The 18,667-nt window shown below is 28.2% G+C and overlaps 1 protein-coding gene across 3 annotated transcripts; it reads left to right on the forward strand.

Moving 5' to 3' along the window:
* The first annotated feature begins 8,038 nt into the window (after window positions 1-8,038).
* Window positions 8,039-18,099, forward strand: LOC126844626 (uncharacterized). Of its 3 annotated transcripts, none has more exons than XM_050582939.1 (10): window positions 8,049-8,150; window positions 11,763-11,928; window positions 12,000-13,378; window positions 13,623-13,680; window positions 13,748-13,817; window positions 13,895-14,055; window positions 15,154-15,341; window positions 15,906-15,968; window positions 16,039-16,280; window positions 16,663-18,099. In XM_050582939.1, exons 3-10 carry the CDS (start codon window positions 12,008-12,010, stop codon window positions 17,768-17,770), a joined length of 3,261 nt encoding a protein of 1,086 aa, XP_050438896.1. In that variant the 5' UTR covers window positions 8,049-8,150; window positions 11,763-11,928; window positions 12,000-12,007; the 3' UTR covers window positions 17,771-18,099. The 3 variants fall into 3 exon arrangements, with proteins under 3 accessions (XP_050438897.1, XP_050438896.1, XP_050438898.1); XM_050582941.1 differs by having other exon boundaries at window positions 11,763-11,857; XM_050582940.1 differs by lacking the exon at window positions 11,763-11,928 and having other exon boundaries at window positions 8,039-8,150.
* The last annotated feature ends 568 nt before the right edge of the window (window positions 18,100-18,667 follow it).

Below are 18,667 nucleotides of genomic sequence, written 5' to 3' on the forward strand. Positions count from 1 at the left end.
ATAACTTGGATTTTGTGGTTCGCTGGAGCTGTGAGAGCTTCAAGCGACCTTCTGCTAACGTTAGACGATGATCGGTCGTTCAACGTTAGGGACAGTGTTGACTCGTCAGGATGTCGGTGCTTCGAACGATGGTGGTGATCGTCTCAGTTTGCGCAGAACGCAGGTTGAATCGAAGTCCGAACTTTTGACACCAATTATTATGTAGTAAGCCCGGAAAGGGGTTTTACATACATAAAGTATATGAGAACAAACGTAGACTTTTATAAATAAAAACACTTTTGGAAAATAAGTTTAATTGTTTAATAAGCACTGAATAAAATACGTTATAACTGACTGGCTGAAGACTGACAATTGTACAGAGAAATAGATAAGCTTAAATAGTAATATGTAAATTAGTAAATTGTAACAAACAACATAAACTAGGTTTAGAACAAGAGAAACTAGTATTAACAACAAATAACAAAGTTGTTAATTACTCAGATTGCAAAATAGCTAGTCAAGGAAGTAATATGAGACCTGAAAGATGTACGTCATAGTGACGTACATGATAAGTACGTAAATATATAATAATATAATAATATAATAATATAATAAGTTATAAGTAAGCGTGTGCTTACTACAATTATTAGACGAAAAGATTTGATTTAAGTTTATGATAAAAATTTCAGAAATTTAAAACTGGTCGAAATTTATTTTTATTGAAAAATAACTTAAAAAACCTCTATTTTTGGGGCAAAAATTAGTGATAAAATTTTTAAAAAATAAGTCTTTTATTAGATCAAAAGAAGGTAAAAAAAAAAAAATTGAGGAGGTCAGGCCGATTACCGCGTGGTTTGACTCAGAATGCACCATATATTTATACATATGTCAGTTGATTAGGTGCAGATGTGATATTTGCACACGTAGCGACATCTATTGAAATGCAATTTTTAATTTTCCAATTTTCCGGGCAACTTTCACAATTTTTATATCCGTTAAACCCTTATTACTATTACGAACATTAAAAAAAAACACATAAGATACCATCGAAATAATAACGAGTCGTCGTCGTCTTGCATGAGATTCATTACATTCGAAGGAAAATATTTTTTTCATATCCAATAAAACTTCCCTAAATTTGCAACAACTTGTTTTTTGTTTCACCTCTCTACCTCAAAAATGAAAATTATGGCGTCCATTACAAATGTGATCTTTCATTCTCCGTCATCTTGTATAATTAAGACTAAATTATCATCATACATCGCAATTTACATCAAATTAATTATTCATCAACAGTGAGTTGGCTAAAATAAATGTTTTGGGAGCTAAGCCCTCCCCTTAATTGCGCCAATGTCTTAAGCCTTTTGGGCCCGCTCCTGATAGACTCTTAGGCGCTGTTCACGCACTAGGTCACACATAGCGATTTTTTGTGTTGTGACATATTGCTTGCTATTTGTTTGGAAGTTTTGATCAAAAGCGTAACTTGTAGTAACCAATGAATATTAGGGCCGTATTCATTGTCTGTTCTTAAGTCTTACTTTTAAAAGCAATGCTTATGAATAAGTATTCATAAATAAATTTAAGTTATACTTTTAAAGTTATAAGTAAAAGTAATTCTTATGGATTTATAAAATTATAATTGCGCGACCAGCATCTTGGTTACATATGGTTACCACGGATTATCACTGTTTTCTGCATGTTTAGTTTCTGTTATCATAGTTTTAATTAATAAGTTATTTTAGATTTAAATTTTAAACCATTTTAATAGATACAAACTTATTGTAATAGAGTACCTAGGTATTGCTATTTTATTTCATTTTATTTTGATACATTGAAGTGGAACCTTAACTATTATCTAGCTGTACCTACGTCATATAATATACTACATTCATACAATATCATTAGTAAAGGTATTGCATTCGCAGTTTTTGAAAAAAAATTAATTCAAGATTTGATTCAACAAAATAAAATTGTTGAAAACAAAAAAACAGACGCTAGTAGGTAGTGTTTATGATTATCTTATAATATTATAATTTCACCTGCAATATTATGAAAAAGCATTTGGTTTCGTCTCCTTTCATTTAAAGTCTGTGGAAATTGTATAAAACTTGTTAATTTAGACGCTAAAAGTCTGGATATGTTTTTCACGCATTTACTGACAGTTGGCTGACTGATAACTACTAAATCACCAGAACCAATCTATATACGTAATGTATTTCATAAATAATTATTAGGACAATATAAAAAAAGTTATAATATATTTGGTATAAATTATGTTATTGCCTGGTTTAAACAACAATAGGTAGTGTCTGTTATAGTTAATAACTATTTTATAGTGTAACTCACTTGAGAATTTCCAGTTCCGTAAAAACGTAACACAGCTAGGAGTTGTATCAATGGTGGAACTGGTAAACCTCCCATAGAACTATTATCAAATTAATTTTCATATATAAGAGGCATTATAAACTCTATGACAGTTACTTTAGAAAGTCTAATATAAAATAATTCAATAATAAATAAAATATACCCAATACAAAATTATTTATTTATAATGTAGGTATTTATATATATTATACTTATTTAAATATATTTATAAATTCTACATCATTGTAGAATTCTATCGGATTCTCCATATCCCTTATATATCTTTTAAGAACACGCATATCACCAAAATGGTGATAAAAATCTACGAATTCGTAAAACTCGACGTCTTTCATTTCAGTTAGCTATGGGAATGAAAATTTATTTGTGTAATCAAATTGAATAATAATGAGTGATAAAGCTAAAAGCAGTACTTAAGGTAGGTATTTACCTACCTTAAAAATATTTTATGTTTAAGCAATTCTTTTTCTTTACTTATGAATAAGTATTGTTTATGAATCTTGTTATAAGTACAGCTTAAGCAATGCTTTATCTTAAGCATTGACTATGAATACGGCCCTTAGTCTTTTTCTTCGTCTTTGCCTTACACTCCTAAGTCCTAACTACATGAGGTCGACTATCCTAGTTGTGTTGCCCTGTCATCGGCTGGGGGGGGGGTATGCAATATGTCAAACTATCCATATGTCAGCTGTGATATTTTAGCACGTAGCGCCATCTATTAGAATAAACATTCACTAAACTTTTAAAATTTTCCGGTCAACGTTTCCAATTTTTCTTTCCGTAAAAACCTTTTCGCACTATTACAATCATTAAAAAAAAAGTAATGTGCCAAATCGGTCCAGCCGTTCTCAAGTGATGTGCTTACCAAGAAACAGCAATTAATTTTTATATAAATAGATTATACGTTTAAAGTAGGCGTGCTACTTTAGTACGGCAATTAGTGTCGTTTTCGGGCTGGGGGCCAAGGCTAAAGCATGTTTCATGCTAAAATACATAGTTTTCAACTAAAAATATGATAATCTATAATTTTTTTTAAAAACAAGGTTGTAGGTATGGTAATAATTATTATGGTATGTATAACAACCCTGTTCAAAACTCAGACTGATACAGTGATATTACGAACTATTCTATGAATAAAATTTTTTTTATAAAAAACATTGAAATCTTATTTGACACTTCATTTGGTATAAATTTACACGCTATAAATCTATTAAAGCACCGTTCTTAGTTCTGACGTTCATAATCAAATTAAATAAGTCACTAGACCTCAGTAAAAAAAAAAAAATTAGTTTTAAAATTAAAAAATTTTTATTTTGTACTTGGAAAGATTACAACACCCAAAACGGTACCCTGGCTACGCCACCGAGTAGTTTTACGATAAAAGTATTCTAATATTACACTTGCCACTAGCAAGCTTGAACAAATTTTTTTTCCAAAGTATTTTCCTTATGGAGGATACGGCGGGGGTCTAAGAAGGGGGAGCCCCCAACTAGTGTAAAGTTTCTAGAAAATTAGAATGAATTAAAACTTATCTTATAATTAATATTTAACCCCTTCATGCATGACTTTTTATTTTTTTCCCAAAAACATTGTACTGATTCTAAAATATATCAGGATTATGGGAAAAGTATTAAAAAAATTATTTGAGCACAGCTTCCCTTTAATTCTCCTCAAAGTTTAATTCGTGCCTTATATGGCACAACGCGCACCAAATGTATGTTTGTGCCACTTATGGCCATCATGCATTAAAAAACACAATTTTTGTTTGTGCCATATCTGGAACAATATGCACTCAAAACAAATGTTGTCATAATTGGTATTAATTTTTTTTTATTACTGACATTTATTTGTGATATATATTTTATAAGATAATTAAAAAACATGATTTGTGTATTTATAATTTTTTTTTCTTAATAATGTAAGTAACAAATTATAATAACTTTTTATGCTTGTTGTCCCATATTGGGCACACAATAAGTTTTTGTTGTATTTCAAAAACTATTATACTTAAAAAACTGTTCTTACTTTTAAAATATTCTCCACAAAATTCCCTACAAGGTAGTAATTTTTTTTTTTTAAATTCGGTAGTTTCAATTTTTTGTTATAATAGCATGAAAGAAATAGTTTTTACCCGACGCGGTGATAATATTTTCAGTTGTTTATTGTTCATCTATAATTCACAATTTTAACGCTAGATGAAGGTACTTTACATCAAAATGGGTCAGTTTTTTGTGCCAAATTCGGCCATCTATGCAGTTATGTCATAAATTTATTTCCAAAGCAACAAATAACAAAAAACTAATTTGTGCCATATACGGCACAACATGCACGAAGGGGTTAAATCAAACTTACATTAGATACTTTTCATAAAAAATTATTTCATTTTATGTTTTATTTCCTCTTAATACCTAACCTATCAAAAGTAAAACACGTACATCTATACAAAATAAAGAAGCTTTATACCTAATAATTAAATTAACATAGTAAAATGTTATGAACAATTGGGGAAAATAGCTTCATATATATATATATATATATATATATATATATATATATAGGTATTGTCTTACTATTGTTGAATATACTTACACATCAACGAATAGACATTATGATTTGTCTAACAGTGGATGTCTTGAGGCATTAAAAAAAATACACCTATTTCTGATATACACGTGTAGAGGGTAGACATTATATAGACCTAAAAATAGATGAATAGATGTGTTATGTACGTCAAATAGATCATAAATGTTTGCTGGGTGAGTTCATATCTAAGTAAGCATGATTTTTTATATGGATTCTATTAATATTTATTGTTTTAGAAGTATCATAATATAGCGATTCAGTAAAATAATTACTCGTTTGAAATAATCCTTTGACAAAGCTCTAGACAAAACACTAAAAATCACAATGTTTAACCACAGTGGTTGGTTAACCCAGTTAATATAGTTAGTCCAAATTTTTTATATTTTTCAACAATATTGTCCCATCCCTCATATGCTAAAACCTTATTAACTTGAAGATTTTTAAATGGTAACTTTTACAATTAGGATAATTTCCTGAAAATTTGTCTGGTCAGAAACCAATTTGGTTGAATTAATTTAAAGGTTGTATTATTTTATTTAAAAAGTATTAGTTTTTAATGACATTTGATTAGTTTTTTAACAAAACCATATTTCTTAAGGCTGTAAGTTGCTGAATTTATGAAATTGTATGTATAATAACGAAGTTGTATGTATTTAAAATAATATATAAATAGTAGGTTTTTGTCCATGAAATATATTAACAATTTTTTTCTAATATATACATAATATTACATTTATTAAAAACCTTTTCAGTATAAGATTCGCCATCATAAAGCCTTCAGGGAAATTGTTTACTTATAAATTTGCTAATGAATGTTTTTGTTCTAAACCCATCATGGGTTTTGCGTACCTATAATTAGGTTAGAAAAACATTTACAAATTGTTTTATGACTGATGCCATGATAATCAGGTAAAACAATTGATTAACAATAATAATAACAATCCACATTGATGTTCTAAAAATTATACACATAAGTTTTACCTTAATCTATGTTTACACGCTATACAGACTAAAGTGCACAGTATACAGAGTGATTTATTTAACACCCTACACCAGTTTTCTCTTAAAATAATTGATATTTTGTAGTTTTTCTTCTTGAAAACATTTTTGTTTATGCTATATTAAAATATCAGAAAATATTCAAATTTTAGTATTTTAGTATTTATCAACTTTTGAAACTTAAATGGTAACATAAATATTTAAAATTTTAATAAATTTTTAAATTAAGAATAATTTGATAAACATTTTATCTGGTCAATAACCAGTTTTGAAAAAATAGTTTTAAATTTATTAAAGTTTTAACTTTTAGAGTAGAGAGTAGAGTTATTTTTATCTGCGTGTATTTCTCAACCGCACACCACCTCTCGTCATTAATTTTTAATTTAAATAACTAAAAATAATTATTCAAAAGTTGTTATCGACCAATCAACATTTTTAGTAGATTTTTTTTAGTTTAAAAATTCAATTAAATATATATGTATGTTACCATTTAAGTTTCAAAAGCTGACAAAGCTCTAGAAAATACTAAAAAAGAAAAAAAATTGGATATTGCTCCTATTATTGTACTACAATTTAAATAAAAATGTTTTCAAAAAGAAACACTACAAAATTGCAATTATTTTAAGAGTGAACTAGTGAAAAGCAATAAAAATCACCCGGTAGTATATTAATACATTTTTTGTTAAGGCTTTATAAAATGTTTATTGATTATTATCTAACTTTTGATCAGTGGCCCTTTTTAAATGTTGGGATCTAAAACAAAGGATGTTATTGGCCTCCCTTGAATGACCCATCTGGAAATAAATTGAAAATATTTTATCGGATGACAGGTGCAAGACACCAAATAATACTTAGTAATCGAAAAAAAAGAGACCCAGGCTTATAGATATTATCATAAAGAATAGGTGGCTTTGGTAGATGTTTTCATTTATGATTTATCACTAAAGACCCTCGCCTCAGCACTGGTCAGTACTCACTACTCAGGTCTCAGTTGGTAAATCGCGCGCAACTGTTGGCCTTTGATTATGATACCTTGTACCACAAAAAAAAAAAAAAAAGATTTATTCAAACAATTTCGTATTTAATATAGCTTATAATTTTTTAATAACGTAATCGTACATGGTTACTATAAAATAAAAGGAAACATAGTTTCTTTTTGAAAACATAATTATAACAATATATAATTTAATGAAAATTAATATTGAGTTTTTAAAATAGGTAATATTTCTTTAAAACAATAGGTAGTTCAACCATGATCATACACTATACAGCTCCTCAAAAGTAGTGAGAGGCGAGTCTAGGCCGTAGAGATGTTAAATTTAAAAAATTCGCTATGATTAGGTTAAATTAAGAATACGTGTCGGTTTTATTTTTCAGTTAATATTTTTGTCGTAAGAATAGGTGAAAGCCGTTTTTTGATAACTAGTAAATTACATAGTATATTCTATATTGTTTACAATACTTTTAAGGTCAGAACTTAGAAAATAATAATTTAAAAACACACCAACAAGCATTTTAAAATAAACTACGACAAAACTAAAAGATTTGTAATAAGACTAAAAACACAGAAATTTAACTCATTACACAATTCAAAATACCGTCGCTTATAATGAATACTGAATCGTGAGATTACCGTCAAAATTAATAATGTCGAAATTGATAAAACAAGTATTGCAGTAAATATATATTTTATAACTGTTTTTGTTAGTTTGATGGTTAGCCTGCAAATAATTAAAATAATAACAATTTATGTGACAGAAACTAATTTTTATTAAAATATATTTTTTTTTATAAATTGAAGTTTGAACCAGGTCAAAATGTCTCCAAACCTTCCTCAGATTCTTTATTTTTTTATTAACATTTAATTAGACCGACAGATTTCTCTAAAGCCCAGAATTCAGAAATCTGAATGAGGAAATTTGCAATGGAAGTGGATATAACCGTGATATAACTTTAATAAACTACATTTTTCACATGTTCGCTATTCTCCTTGTAAAACATTATTCATGGTTCTGGTATGTGCGTCAAAAATATTGTATTATTATTTTTTTCTATTGATAAGCGTTGAAATAGTAACCACGGCTCAACTGATAAGAAACGGCCATGACCGCGATATTACTATATTAGTTTTCATCTTAATATTATTTTATTGTTATTGTTGAACATCGTTAAAAAATTATAAGTCAATGTCCATTGAAGATACTTGTGTAAGTATATAAAATAGTTTAAACACATATACTTCTCTAGTTATTAGGAATGATAATACGTTTTACTTTTTCTTAAAACTTACGTAAAGTACAAAATATAGTCCCTTATTAAATCTATCAAATTTCACACTAATTACAAAGTATAACAAATCTGTTGACGTATTATCATTGTGTATTAATGTTATTAATTTTCATGTAGTAGACATGAATTATATGGATATTTAAATGATTTAAAAGGTTACAGGTTTTTGATCAATATTAAATTAAATTATTTTTAGATATGTTGCCACTTAATTTTTTTAATGTAGCATTAGCTATAGTAACTTGATATTTGTATACCCTTAATTTAATTATTATAGTAAAACATTAAGAACACTGCCTTTTAAACTCAAACGAATGGTTTTATTTTTGTATTTTATTGTCGGAATAATTATATTTTGGCTCCGAAATAAATACATATTTAATTTTTTTCATTAGACTTGACCCTTTTACTAAAAATGAATGCTTTATCTTTTACTTTAAGTTTGGTGATTTAAATGTTATATTTAAGAAGGTATGGATTCCAAAATGAAAACCATTATTTATTTGAGCTTATTACTTTATATAAAATTTAACATAATTACTAATACTATTTTATTAAAAAAGAAAAATTACTCTTGTCTTCTGGATAACAGTATATTAAATAATTATATAATTTATAAGCATTTTGTTAAAATCAAGTGTTATATTTTTTCATAATTTTCAAAAATGATTCAAGTCGTATAATTACAATAACCATAAATAGTTAATGAAAGTTAGTATTTTTTTTACTTCTATAACAAAGTAGATTCAATCTAATATAAATATTAGAAACTCTTCAATCAGTTACCTATAAGGTCCCTTATAATCATCACCTTTAAGGCCCAACACTGCCATCATAAGTTGATGGTTTCTAGATGAATTCACTGTCCAGGTCGGGTTGTCATTCTGTTGCTGGAGAGGGCGGTTGGTGGTTCCTTTTCACCGAACGATTGCTTGCCCGGCAAACGGAGGGCCCGTGACCGGGTGTCAAACTAACGACAGTGAGTGCTAACGCACTGCCGTCTTACCCACTCGGCCACTCTTTCTCCTCCCTTAAAATAAAAATAGTTACAGTCTACTTAAAGCCTAACAGCTAAAATTATAAATAATGAAACATGCTTTAGCCTACTGGCTCCTGATTAGTGATTATTTCTAATCTATAATCTCCTTGTGATTTATGACGATAGTATAATCTTTATTATATGTTCTGGCCAAAACGTTAGCATAACGACGACGACTCGTTATATTATATGTTTAGAGTAGACGCACTACTTTTATGTCGCTATTTTGTGCCGTTTCCAAGCTGTGAGACAAAGGCTTAAGCATTTTCCATGCTAAAATTATTATTATAAATAACAATTGTTTTATTATATTAGTATTAAGTATTATCGACTGGAGTTATTAGCTTATACTCTAGGTGTTGTTGTAGTAAACAATAAGTATATAATATGAATTTATTACTGATTAAAATTGTATTTAATTTATATAAAGTTAAATAAATTAGCTGTTTTTAAAAAATATATTTTTTTTAATTTTCTTCAGTGTTCTAATGCTTTGTAAAGTTGTTTGGGATTTGTAGCACAGTTATTAGGTCTTTTTAGTTGCAGCAGTCAATTATGAGGTGTTTTATTGTAAGGCCTGTTTCACATAATGGCACCATGGCGGCGCAACTTTTCTGGTCGCTCATGCTTCTACAAGTGGCACGGCCAACTTGTTGGAACTTGGTGGCGCTATCGTGTGTAAAAACTTTAAATTAATTGTTCATTTTTTATGGTGGTTCGTGTGAAACAAGCCTAAGAGTTTCACCACAAGTTTAGTATATTTCAAAAATGTTTTTTTTTCATGAGGTGGCTATCTGATAGTCTAGTGTGGCCTATTCGTAACCAGTTAATTATAACTACATCCCTTAGATTCCATGATGTGGGTTTATGCCAATGTCGGGTGTTATAATAAAATCATTTTTTTTTTTTCAAAATAATATCTTTCTAAAAAATGTTATTTACATAAACAATTTTTTACATGAAAAACAAATAATTTCATATTATTTACAAATTTAAAAATTATTAAAAACAATATAACATTAAAAACTTTATACATTATATCATTTGAACATTATACAATTTAATATTAAAAACACAAAAAACAATTATTACTAATTGCATTAAATTATGTCTCTTAAAACAGTCTGTATTTGTAATAAATCACAAGCCACACATAATTTTGTTACCTTTTCAATTCTTTGCAGGCATGTACTGAACCTACTACGGTAGATTTATCTTTATAGCAATGTACAACATCTCTTATCATTCGGTTGTTCCTTTGAGAATGTGCCTTGGTATGTGTCTTGATGTTGATGGTGTAGCTAAATTTTTATTTTGTTTTGGTTAATTGAATTCAAGTATTTCTTCCGATAATGCTTCATGCTCCTGTATGATCTTAAGTTTATTGTGAGGTATGTTTAAATTATTTAGAGTTAGTGCAGTAGTAAATACTGCAGTCCTCAATAAAAGCTCAGTTGCCACTTTGTGGTACCTTCTGATTGACTTATGTATGGGACTGCTATAGCTCAATAGTTGATATGACAAGTCGATACTGATTTTCCCGGCATTGTTATCTATTATAATATTAGTTATTATATATTTTATTCATGATATGAATTCGCATCTTCTTCTTAGTCGCCAACCTCGCTGAACGAACTTTAATCTTCATCAGTGTCTAGTAGCTGTCTAATACTTTCATCAGTGGTTTTTAATCCTGTTGATCCATTCATTTTTACTAAAAATTTCAACTGTATAAAAGTTGTTCCTCTGGCGACCTTATGGCGTGGTATGATGATTGTATGATACTAACGCCATGAGGTCACCGGCAACGGCACTATTATTATTTCATGTTATTAATGTCCAGACCATAACAAATATTTAGGTTCTGGAACAATATTTTTAGACTTATTTGTTCAAACCCTTGGTACGTTTGGTGAAGGTCGACCATATTTTATCGATAGGAGTACAGTAATAAAGAACTGTGCGCCCGCCAGCAACTGTATGGCAATCAACATATTGCTTATGAACCACAATAGTGGTATCGACTATTTCTTTAAAAATCCATATGCCTAATGGTATTTTTTTTAAGTTTAGGGTTTAACTCAAATACATTTAAAAAACGATCTGCAGTTATGAATGACCCTGTTGAATTTTGATATGTCTATAAAATTAATGCTGTATAATAAAAGACAATTTGGTTCTGTGAATATAAAGAGGTGGTTCACTAGAACGTATATTAGAGGTTGAACTTCTTCAGATTGCTCCAGTAGCTAATCTTAATACCAAATGACAATTAAGTAACAAATAATATTATTTAATTTAATTATGATATTATGAGGCTGTATATCCTACAATTTGATTATTTTGCACCTATTTTGATTTGTATGAGTGTGTTACACTACCTAAGTCACATTAGTGGTTAATAACAAAATATTCTACTACTCATTATGTTTATATTATTTGATTTAAATTGATTCGTAAGATTACAATTATACCAACATTTCTGTTCTAGGATATAATATAGATTGACATCTACCACCAAAAAATAACTTTTTTATGGGATCATTTTGACAATAAAAAGAAAAAATTGTATTTCACATCCAAAATGTCAGTTGCTAAAAAAAATACTGAAATCAATCTGTTCTCTAAACCAAAATCTCTTGAGCATGTTTTAATGTGTAATTTTCTTATTCTGTAGAGTTAATAAATAAGTTATTATCTAAATGTTGATTTTAATTATAATTTTCAGAACTATCCATGGAAAATTTTAGATCTTGCAATTGGTATTCAGATGAAAATATACCCAGGTATAACAATGAAGAACGGTGCTATCCACATAATCTTATTTCTAGTAGAAAATATAAAGAAAAAATAAGGATGGCATATAATGATCTAAATAATTGTCATGTTAAACATGCTGTACAATCTGAATACATGATTCGAATGTCCCCAATTGATAAACTCATTGCAGAAAATAAGAAAAAAATGAGTAATTGTTCCTTAGTGGTATGCAATGCTAACTTCCTTAAAGAAAAAGCAAATAGATCAGCTAGAAATAAAGAAGTTAATCAAGCAGAACAGCGCCTTAACAATTTAAGTGATACTCCTGAGATTGATAAATCATTGAGAAACTTAATTTCTAATGAACCAAGTAGGCTTACTCGAAGCACATCTAAAAGAACACCAGATAAAGTCAGTAAAGAGGAGTGTAAAAATAAAAAAAAACTAAGCATACAATCTTCTGATTTTGAAATTGATTTTAGTAATGATGGAGTTGACAAAACTTACTGTGATATTTCTTTAAACATGCTTAGTAAAGATTTTGAAGCAAATGATTTTCATAAAAATGACAGTAATCATGTGGATTTTGATTCTACAAAACAAGATTCTTCCTCAGAAACATTAAATAATTCCACAGACTCTTCAGAAGTACACAATAGATTAAATAATACTCAAACTTCAAATGAAAATTTACTGAGTAAAATAGATAATGACTTTTGCGAACGACCATCACCTGTGAAGTCTCCTGATAAAACCTTACCAGTTTTACGATTAGTTACTCCAAAGCTATTAGTTAAATCGTCTGCTTATCTTACTTTGTCTGAAAACAAACTTTCAAAATTAGAAACACCTTGTGATGTTAAATATTTAAATGATTCTGAAACGCTGATTGATTCAGTACCTAAAAAATATATTGATGAAACTTATTTAAACCGAAAATTGAAAAATGAGTCAACAGCCTCTAGGCAAGAAGAACAATTGAATTTTGATGTTAAGTCATTAATTGATTCAGAAAGTAATATTAAACACAACAAAACAAATGTAAGCCAAATTTTACAAAATGAATCATCAATAACCACGGAAGCTGAAAAATTGAATGAAACTAAAGTACCTATTAATTTAGCATCCAATAATAATATTAATGAAATTAATTTAGGCCAAATTTTGAAAAAACATTCATCAATTTCCAAGCAATCTACTACTACGCCAGAATTGGATAGAAATGCCATTCGGCGAAAAGCTACTTATTTGTCTGCACTAGATTTAGTACCAGCTGATAAAATTCAAAACATAAATAACAGCAATGAAAATAGATTATCACCAAATAAATGCTCAATTCAAACCAAGGTAATATTAAAAATTAACATATTCATATGTTTAATTTTTTTTTTAGTTTTCTTAATATTTGTACGAATATCATTCAATTTTAAAATAAAGGAATATTTTCGTAGCCCTTTTGTCTGTAAAATAAATAACCCTATACCTAGGTAGCGTGTTATTAAAAAATTAAAAATACTAGTTATGTGTACATATTTCAATAACAACTACTAAACTTAAGTTTAATAGTATTAATCAGCTTGTTATATTTCAGGCACCAATAGCAACTGTTGATGATAAATTTGAAGAAGATTCATCCCGATCTAGTTCAGGTAACAACTTTTAAAAGTTGTTAGTAAATTGTATTTTTTTTAAATTTTATATATTTTTTAATTTTAGACAATTTGAGGCGGTCATTTTTATTAGAATATTCAAGTGATAAAAATGATAACCCGAAACATACTGCAGTGTTAGTAAATTTATGTATACCAATAAAAATAATTTTTTTATCTGACCTATAATTTTTAATATTGTGTATATGTTTAGACCTATATTAATACCAGAACGAACGTCTGGATCTTCGTTTCATCCTGGCCGTACTTGCATGCATAAATGTAGCTACTGTCATGGAAAATTCGGATTATTAGATACACCTTGTCATATTGCACAAATAAAGAGTTCAGAAAAACAAATAGCATGTTTAGAGAGTATGTATAATATTACTTGTAATACTTAATTAAATGAATTAAGTACAATTTGTTGTTGTAATGTAACTTACTGCTTTCATAACTAATTTTTGGGTTTGATCATATGTATGGCTTCTGAGTTAAAGCTTACCATCTATTTGAGGACCCTGTATTGCTCAATAGTGAGTTATATCTTCGAATACAAAGTAGTTGTGTGGGATAATTTTATGACCACCAAGTCATGCCAACTCGAAAGAGTGCAGAGAAGTTTTCTTGCGTTTGCAGGGTATTTATTGCTCATATTGCATCCATCTTACGATTATATTCCAGTGCAGGATTGTTTTGAATTACGATTATATTCCTGTGCAGGATTGTTTTGAATTATGTACGCTTACAGAAAGGTGTGCTTATGTAAACTTTTCTTTAAATCTTTTCTGCCCTTGTGTCTAAAATCAAGTTAGGTAATTTCTCACTCACCTTGTTTCCGTTTTATTTTTGTTGTCCCCATGAATTACACACACACTGTAAGAAAACTGACACCTCTACTTCTTTATAGATAATGTTGTAATGTAGTATTTAATCTATTTATGTGACTTTTAGCTTGAAGCTGAGATATATTGTTTTTAGAATGATGTGTTTTTCTATTTTCGTGTTTGAATACATAGTCCCTAAAGCGAAGAACCGATTTATTTATTTAGCAAGCCTATAGATGAGAAATTTTAATAAAACATACTTTTTTATGCCGCAAATTTAAAAAGTTCTCACTTCTTCCTCGTCAAAATCAAGAAAAACTTAGCAAATTTACATATTATTTAATTTTACTGCTCTAAATCTTTGAAAAAAGTTTTATTAGTTCCAAATTTGTGGCAGATATCGTTTAGATAGAGTACTATGGATAAACATTGACAAACCAATTTAATATCAAGCCTTTTCCTCGAGAAGGGTTGTTAACTTTTTATTCATTTTACTTTTTTGAGCGTAGTTTTGGCCTGATGTGATCTGGAGTTGGGCTAAATATAACATATACAATTTTTTTTAAATTACATTTTAAAATTTATCTGAACAAAACATTGTTTTTGTATTATTATGATTGGTTGTAAAAAAATAATTTTTATTTAGATGTTACTCATTTAATTGGACCGGACTCGTGTCTGTGTGATACTTGTTTTCGTACTATTGAAAAACGAAGTGGGAAAAAATCAATACAACAAAGTGGTTGCATTGTTGTGGGTTGTGTGCGACAAGCATCAAATAACTTTAAGTCACAATGGATAGAAAAAGTAAAAAAATTGCTTGGAAGAATTGGAGTAAGTAAATGCGAGAGTTCCATTATACTAAATATTAGATGCTCATTTTTTCTCTTAAAGAAAAATTGTTACCACACAAAATATATAAAACTATTATAGATGCATAGAGATTTATAGATTTTTTTTTTTACGGGCTATGCATGACACCAACTCTTAATTTCTATTTTCAAACTACATTCTGATGTTTAATAAATAAAGCCAATGATAAAGGAGCAAGGAGAGCAAGGAGTTGTATTGTGAAAGAGAGGATACATTATATGTTATAGGTTAAGTTATTTGAAGAGTCACATAGTGTATGTATTCAAATTCCAAGCCAGAGTCAAATGGACTAGAAACGTATAGAAAACATGCATCTTCATTCAATTTGTCTGGAATAATTTGTTACAGAAAATATAGGTATAAGGAATAATAAAAATGTTTTAACTTGTAGAATTAAAAATTTAAAAAAAAACGAATTGTTTTTTAGTTTAATAGTGAAATGTATAAATCGAAACCTATTTACTTAACTAATCTAAATAACTATCATATTTCTTTAACAATTTTTGTTTAATTTTTGAATTTTAGATAGTTTTTCAAGATTGGCAGCAAAAGACAGAACTTCCTATTTGCAGCGTTCATCATGACGATGTACATTATTCTAATAAAATAGTCAAGGTTCTTTCAATGAAAGAGTAATAGAAAATATTTCTTTGTGTAGGTTATGAATGTAAGTCAATGCCAGTTGTGTGGAAATCGTGCGCTACTAAAATTTGAACTAATAAGAGATGAGCGCCAAAGGTTTCAACAAATTCTCGATGAAGATCAAATAGCATTTAAACTTCACCAAGATTTGTTCATTTGCAAACCTTGTCGTGTGTATTTGATTTGGCGTACTACTAAAAATATAGATACTGATGATCGACCTGACTTTATAGTGCTTCGTGATACAGTTATAAAAAGGTAATTACATAATTGTCTGTTTTTTTACAATACTGAAAACATGGCTTTAACAGTTAATGAATGATACATTTTATGTAGTTTACACTTACACTAACTCACTGGGCTACTCTTATAAGCAGAGCTTAAGCCCACTTTTTGAGGGTGGACGGTAGTATACTTTATCAAATGTATTTGTACATAGAAATAAAGTTTGTTTATCTTGTGAGGTATTATTTTTTTATTGATTTTCAAACATAAAAAGATTTATAATATTTTTAGTATATTGTCCTTTAAATATCACTAGCTTGGTTTTATTGAATTTTGTGTATTGGTGTATAATATTATGTTAATTTAACCATGATTTGACTCTATATTTTTAATTATTAACTTACTTTTATTTCAGAATTTGTATGCGAAATGGTTATAAATTCCCTTCATATGTTAAAGACGATAAACCACTACCATCGAAAAGAATACGTGCAAGAAAAATTGCAATGAATCGTGCAGCAGAATCTGTTTCTAAACAACCACCAATTGAGAATAAAAATGATGTAAATAATTGTAAAGAAATACCTGCAGTACCATTAATTTCTTCAAAATCGAAATCTATTAATGATAATCAGAATCCAAAGAAACCAATAGCCACACATGTAGCTTATATTGATGAAGATACATATGAACTTTTCAATGAACTTCAAAAGCCGTATGGTAATTCTATAGATTTAGTAAACCATTTGATTGCTGTAGAGAAAGCTAAAATTGATGGTCATTTAGTATTAGCTGATAATAATGAAAAAGAAATGCAGACAGACGGTTTAAAAAAACAAGAAGAAAATGACAATGAAAGTATAGTAACTGTTTATCCAACCAATAAAGAGCAATCTAAGGTAAATTATGGAAAACGTAAAAATGATAATTCAGATACTAATACCCACTACTGTTCACTAAATGATGTTAAAATGGTATCGAACCCAAAAGTATCTAAACTAATAGCTGTTGATGGTATAAATGCTAAAGAACTAGAAATATGTGATCAAGATGAACAAGAAATTTCCAGAACATTACATTTTTCTAAGTATGTTGAATTACCAAAAAATGATGATGAAAATCCATTAAATGTTAGTGGTGGAAGTAAAGACTTGGTAACCGAAGAAGTATTAGCTAACAAAATTAACCATCTTGCTAAGACCAATAATGATATTGGTAAAACTAATAATTTTAAACCAATGATTATTAATCATTTAAAGAGTACTGGTGCAAGTAGTAATATTGTAAAACGTCTGCCTGATTCTAATCACTCATTAGTGGTTTCTGACAAAATTCCTTTAACAAAAACAATTCCAGTCAACTCTAATGTAAAATTATCTATTATGAAACCAAATAATGATCAGGTATCGGGTACTCAGAAAATGTTTAGAATTATTAATAAGAGTTTAACTTCTGATGAAATTCGTACAACAATTACAAGTTCTACTCCCTCAATGAAAATGGAACAAAATAAAAAATCCTGAGTGACATCTATATTGTACATAGTAATATTAAATGGTCATTTGATCTATTGATTCATTAGATGCAATCACTTTTGTAATTTTTTTGGAATTAAATTAAATGTAACATATTAGTGTAAGTAAGTAATGATAAGGTTATCATTATTGTTTATTATTTAATACTATGGGTAATTATTACTACTTAAATAATATTCTGTTTTTGAAAAAAAATGGAGTATTTAATTATGCCTTTTTTATTTTTTTACAACCTTGTTTACCTTATTTGACTATACATTTGTTTTTAACTTTAGTGGTTTCATTATCATTACTTTCCCTTATTTATTATGTTGACTAGATATTTGAACATATGTACTAATGTAGATGTGTATAAAAAAAAAAAGTAGATATATTTACTTTTTATATAAATACTAAATCATTTTTAGTTTATCTATTTATCCATGATACTAAGATGTTATGGTTTAACTATTAATCATCTATTGACTTTCATTGTAGTGTTTTGCTAGAATATTTGTATTAATATTAAATATATTTTTTTATTAAATACTTTAATAAGTATTGTGATATCTTACTAAAAAAGTACCAGCGCTCTTAAAATTAAATTTAATATTATGTATTTCTGTTATATAAATAACATATCTTTCTATGCTCTATTTAAGTTAATAATACCCAGGTGATTGCATAAAAACTGGCTTTCAGGTGGCTGCCTTGGGTAAACGTAACCTAAATAGAGTATACACTGTAACTTAATTTGCAGTTTTTTAAAAAAAAAGTTGTACTTAATCTCAAATGAAATAATTCAATATTGATTATTTAGCATTTAGTTAAACCTTCATAGTGTTAAGTATATTGTCTCGGAACAATTGGTATTGTAACAATTACCCTTTAGAATAAAATGTGATT

Source organism: Adelges cooleyi, unplaced genomic scaffold, assembly GCF_023614345.1.
Source record: "Adelges cooleyi isolate 19-005CV unplaced genomic scaffold, UGA_ACOO_1.1 ACOO_flye_CR_arks_rails_tigmint_CR_PRNA_651, whole genome shotgun sequence".
Lineage (NCBI taxonomy): Eukaryota > Metazoa > Arthropoda > Insecta > Hemiptera > Adelgidae > Adelges > Adelges cooleyi.

What these genes read in the sequence shown, in the direction of transcription:
- LOC126844626 (XM_050582940.1), top strand. Translation starts at nt 12,008, where the DNA reads ATGGAAAATTTTAGATCTTGCAATTGGTATTCAGATGAAAATATACCC. An exon ending in AATGCTCAATTCAAACCAAG is followed by an intron (nt 13,379 to 13,622) that starts GTAATATTAAAA and finishes GTTATATTTCAG; the next exon opens with GCACCAATAGCAACTGTTGA. An exon ending in TTCATCCCGATCTAGTTCAG is followed by an intron (nt 13,681 to 13,747) that starts GTAACAACTTTT and finishes TTTTAATTTTAG; the next exon opens with ACAATTTGAGGCGGTCATTT.